General features: G+C 36.8%; 3 protein-coding genes across 3 annotated transcripts in view; 2 read left to right on the plus strand and 1 right to left on the minus strand.

The window, feature by feature from the left end:
- Positions 1-6: 6 nt before the first annotated feature.
- LOC132033518 (G-type lectin S-receptor-like serine/threonine-protein kinase At4g27290) lies at positions 7-998 on the plus strand. Its single transcript, XM_059423518.1, has 3 exons — positions 7-128; positions 229-379; positions 474-998. Exons 1-3 carry the CDS (start codon positions 40-42, stop codon positions 735-737), a joined length of 504 nt encoding a protein of 167 aa, XP_059279501.1. The 5' UTR covers positions 7-39; the 3' UTR covers positions 738-998.
- A 2,142-nt stretch (positions 999-3,140) lies between these two features.
- Positions 3,141-5,064, plus strand: LOC132034823 (G-type lectin S-receptor-like serine/threonine-protein kinase At1g11330). Its single transcript, XM_059425175.1, has 4 exons — positions 3,141-3,176; positions 3,518-3,635; positions 3,722-4,063; positions 4,889-5,064. The coding sequence occupies exons 1-4, from the start codon at positions 3,141-3,143 to the stop codon at positions 5,062-5,064; spliced, it is 672 nt and encodes a 223-aa protein (XP_059281158.1).
- Positions 5,065-5,069: 5 nt separating this feature from the next.
- Positions 5,070-5,226, minus strand: part of LOC132034824 (G-type lectin S-receptor-like serine/threonine-protein kinase At4g27290) — a 934-nt gene continuing 777 nt past the window's right edge. Inside the window, exon 2 of the mRNA XM_059425176.1 lies at positions 5,070-5,093. Coding sequence (XP_059281159.1) covers positions 5,070-5,093 — 24 coding nt within the window. The remainder of the gene's footprint in view (positions 5,094-5,226) is intronic.

Consider the following 5,226-nt stretch of genomic DNA (forward strand, 5'->3'; position numbering starts at 1 on the left):
AGAGACCTTAAAGCAAGCAATGTTTTGCTAGATACAAATATGAATCCTAAGATATCAGACTTTGGCATGGCTAGAAGGGTTGCGGGAAATGAGATGGGAGCAAAAACACGAAACATGATTGGGACACAGTAAGAATCTCTAATATCTGACAAATAATCTCATATTACATCTTGCTTCTTTAATTCTCATGTTGTGTGTGTGTGTGTGTGTGTGTTTTTTTTGGCATAGTGGCTACATGTCCCCTGAATATGCAGTAGATGAGATCTTCTCAGTAAAATCAGACGTGTTTAGCTTTAGCGTCTCGGTGTTAGAGATCGTGAGGTGCCAGAGAATTAGAGGATTTGTCCATCAAGATCACAATCTTAACCTTCTCGGTCATGTAAGCAAGCGTATAATCCTATTACACATACAACTCATTTTTTTCTTTACAGTATTAGTGTTTTTCATGATTCATAAGATCTAAACTCAAACAGACATGGAAGCTTTACAAAGATGATAGGTCTTTGGAACTAATTGATGAGCAACTAGTTGATTCTTGCGATATTTCCCAAGTTTTAAGGTCAATCCAAGTGGGTTTTTTATGCGTGCAACAACATCCAGATGATAGACAAAGCATGTTTTCTATGGTTCATATGCTGGCTAATGAGAGTCTACTGCCAAAAGCAAAAGAACCGGGATTTTTCACAAAACGAAATTTATTTGATCAAGCAAAATCAGGATCGCAGACAGGAAGTTAAAAAAATATTCACAATCACATTGTTAGATCCTCGATAGGTGTGACAGAATGACTATTTTGCCTTGCGTGCACATGAATAGGAAGATATATTAGAACTTTGGTTATTGAGAAATACAGTAGTACTTAAAATAAACATCAAGTTGAATCTTTCTACTTGAAGATATAATCTACTTATGGATGAATATTTTTATCTATTTCTAACGTTCTTTGAATATATACTTTAGATGTGTTACTTATATAACAAAAATTCTAAAGTTGTACATTTGTTTTCCAGAACAATTTTATCATGTAATCGGAAATCACAAAATCAATAGTAGTAATGGAAATTTCACACTGTAACTCCAGTTTGAGGGAAGGTATATTCAGAATATGGTACAAAGCTGTCATCGGGATTTAAGCAGCCCTTTAGCTTGATTTGTTTTTTGCATTTTGTTTTTATGACCTGCAGCCTATTTGCTACACTTTAGTAATTTAATATTTTAATGTTTTTGCGCACAATCGACTAAAATTTTAGGCCAATAAACCCCGCTCCTGTACAATAACCCGAAAATCACCCAGGAGAGATAACCCACACTAGGCAAGCCCCGTGCGATGAGCTCGACCCGGAAGGCAAATCCCTCTATCATCGTAGGCATAAGGGGTTTCGAACAATAATAACGAAATCTCTATTATGGAAACCCCATGCTCACCAACTGAGCCACCCTTGCGAGTGATTTGTTTTTTAACTATTGGGAGACCTACAACTGAATTTAGTATCTTAGTTAGAAAATGCAATTTTTTTTGAACTCTTTTTTTTAATTAATAAATAAAAGTGAACCTCAAAGAGAAGAGTACAAGGAAAGGGGGCTAGACTTTACCTTACTAATCCTAATGAGGTAACGAGCCTCTACTAATTAACAAGCATGAAGAAAATCAGAGCTAGAGAAAACTAGGGATTTTATAATCATCAAAAAGTTTATAATACACTCCATGATGATATCACAAATGAAGATGCTTAAGTAATGTAAAAATATAAAAGTCATGAATAAAGCTCAAGCTTCATGTTATATACGTATGAACTAAAAAAGATTTCTTGCCCGTCTAAGGTAACCTGAAGTATTTTCCTCTTGTCTTCTTCTTCAAATTTGTCCAACAATACTTGATACTTCATCACTTCTTGGATTGATTGGATCTTTTTAAAGTTGATGACACTGTCAGATGATTCTTTTTTGCCAGTCGCATCGGTAGGTGCCTTAGAACAAATTCCTTAGTCATCTTACCATCCCAGCTATGTTTTCTTCCCTCTGTCTTCTTTTTGCTTTTGTTGCTTCCACTTCTTGTTGCCTAGGTGAGAGATCTCCATCCTTGGCCACCTTATCAAAGCATATGTCTAGCATAGCATCCTCATCATCCCCATTGGACATGTCATCGCCCAAGTCAATATCATAAGTCGCGTAGGTGATGCTGCTTGCTGTCCCATATTTTATGGTGTTATTGGGAATCATAGAATCAATATCAATAATCGAAATTCCGCACATTGTAACTCTAGTGTTTAGTTGAAGTATATATCTAGATAATTTTACAAAGTTGTTATAAGAATTTTAGCAGTCCTTTACCTTAACTTGATTTGTTTTTGCATTTGTGAGACATACAACTAAATTTTGGTATTTTACTTAGAAAATGTAAATTCGAATAATGATTTTAGAGGTTTTGATGTGTAGTTTTACCTTTTTCAGATAATAGCGCCCTCTCTCTTATCTCTTTTCCCACCTCCTTTGTTGCTCTACCCTACCACTTATGCCTTTACTCTTAAACTTATCCTCCCCCGGTGTGCTGGAAATTGTGGAAATCCTTACTACTCCAGCTAGTGGGATGTTAAATGAAAGAGAGATTAGACTAGACTTGTCCTTGGGATTACGACCAGCTAGTGGAATTGTATAGACACTAGCTGAAAAATATCTCCAAACCCAGCAATTACCACACATTTTTCCAAGCTTTAAATAGGTGATCTGAGAATTCTCTTTTTCTGCTTGTCCAATGACTATGGACGAAGCAGTGTCAGTCTCACATTCTAAAATGGAGCATATATGGACCACGATGAGATCTTTTGACAATTTAAGCGCCCAAAACGAGCAGAAAGAAGGGAGAGGAGCGACTGGCGCACCCAGAAGTTTTAAGTTGTGGGTCAACGAGTGCTCAACTGCCTTTAATCTATAATTCATTTGTAAGATTGGGTGCTTAATCAAAAAAGATTGGGTGCTTAATCAATATGTTTGTATGTTATTACTAGCTCTCAAAAGAAAAACATAATGTTGGGCAAAAAATAACAATACATGCTTAAGCACCCCCATACTTGTTAAGCAGAAGCATCAGTAAGTAGCCACCTCATAGTGGAAAGATAAAGAAAAAGACAGCACATAAACAAATGTCGGACCTGAGTGTCAACTTGTTGCAAGTGGCGGTATGACCAACTTTGTGAGGAATATCTCAGTTCTTGGTGGGCTGGTCCATAGCCTTCTGTCTTGTCTCAAATGTTGGAAGTAAATTTAAGGAAGATGGAATAAGAGTCTTTAAATCCCCATATGCGAAAACGACTAGTCGAAACAACACTATTGCAGTGCGGTGTCCAAAGGCTGTGAAGTTACATAATTTCAAGGCTGTGAAGTTACACAATTTCAAGAGCGTCGTGAAACAGCACCTTGAGTCTAAATATCATAGGCCACAAAATTAAAGGTTTAGGCATCATCGATGGAAGCTAGTTTCTTCCTACTTTTCCTACTTTTCTGCTCTTCTATTCACCAGATTTATTCTACTACAACAGATGTAATCACTACAGATCAGTTGTTGTTTCATCTGATAGAACCTTTGATATGGGATTCTTCAGCCCCAGTGATTCCTCAAAGTGATATATTGGGATATGGTACAAGAAAATTCTTCCTGTGCAGACAGTTATATGGGTTGCCAACAGAGATAAACCACTCTGCGTACATCTTCAATTGCTCGAAGGTCACTACGCTGGGAGTACGGCTCTTCTCAGTGACAAGAATGAAATTATATGGTCTGCTAACACCTCAAGATCAGTTCAAAATCCAATTGCACTACTTTTAGATTCTGGAAATCTTGTTGTAAAAGATGCAAACAATGGCAACTCAGAAAATTTCCTTTGGCAGAGCTTCAATAATCCAACTGATACATACATGCCCGGTATGAAGCTCGGCAAGAATTTCCAAACTGCGCATGAGGCTTACCTTTCAGCATGGAAGAACAATAATGATCCAACTCCAGCGAAATTCACGCTTCACGTTGATCCTACTGGATATCCACAGGTCCTCCTCAAAGATGGCACAAGTGTATTAGCTAGCTCGGACCATGGAATGGTTTATATTGGAGTTGGGCACCCGCACCACTACTAATACAAAGTGGAGAATATAAATTTCAATTTGTTTTCAATAAGGAGGAGGCTTATTATAGTTTTTTCTCATTAACAGCTCGGCTTTATCAAGACTAGTCTTGGTTAGTGATGGTTATTCTTGGGTGGATCGGACCCGAAGTTGGCATGCTTTACAATTTACTCGGATTCTTTGATCAAGACTATTCTACGGGAGGCATGACATATATATGTTTGTGGATGTTTGAAAAGTTTGTATAAATATCCAACAATGGGAAAAAGGAGATTGGTCGAGTGTGTTCGGAAAACCATACCATTGAACGACAACTTGTATTTCTCGATCGATGGCTACTAATATGATAAGACCGTGCTAGGCTTTACGTTACGGAAATTGATTGACATCGAAGAAACAAAAATGGATTCTTAAAGAGAATTTTACGAAATTTTCCAATGATGTGATTTTAAATTTAGATTTATGCATGGAGACCATGTAATAACAAGAGCCACAAATAACTTTTCGTGAACAACAAGATTGGAGAAGGCTACGATACTCGGATTTGGACCAATGATTACAAGGTATACACTTAAAAGAAATTTGTTGGAACAAGAGGCACAAAATAACTTTTCGGCGTGACCAAGGTTGGAAGGGTGGTTTGGACCGATTTATTACAACGAATTTGTTGGAACGGTTACCTAATTTTGCTTAGATTATGTCTTAATGATTTTCTACAATATTCTTGTGTTCGTAAAATATGTGTTCTCTTGATATCTATTGCCATTTCTAGGAGTCTTTGGAAGAGGACAAGAAATAGCCGTGAAGAGACTATCAAGGACTTCCGTACAAGGATTTGATGAATTGAAGAATGAAGTTATCTACATTTCCAAGCTTCAGCATCGAAATCTTGTGAGACTTTTGGGTTGCTGCATTCAAGGAGAAGAAAAGATGTTGATTAATGAATAATGTGCCTAACAGTGGTTTGGATTTCTCACCTACAACATAAGCCCAAATAATATATAATGCTATGTTCTATTAGTCATAACATGCATATTTACACCTTGGGAAAATCATGTTCGCAGAAAAAAACTAATTAATCGGAAAGCTTATTTTGTAGATAAAACAAAA

This window comes from Lycium ferocissimum, chromosome 10 (assembly GCF_029784015.1).
Source record: "Lycium ferocissimum isolate CSIRO_LF1 chromosome 10, AGI_CSIRO_Lferr_CH_V1, whole genome shotgun sequence".
NCBI classification, from domain to species: Eukaryota; Viridiplantae; Streptophyta; class Magnoliopsida; order Solanales; family Solanaceae; genus Lycium; species Lycium ferocissimum.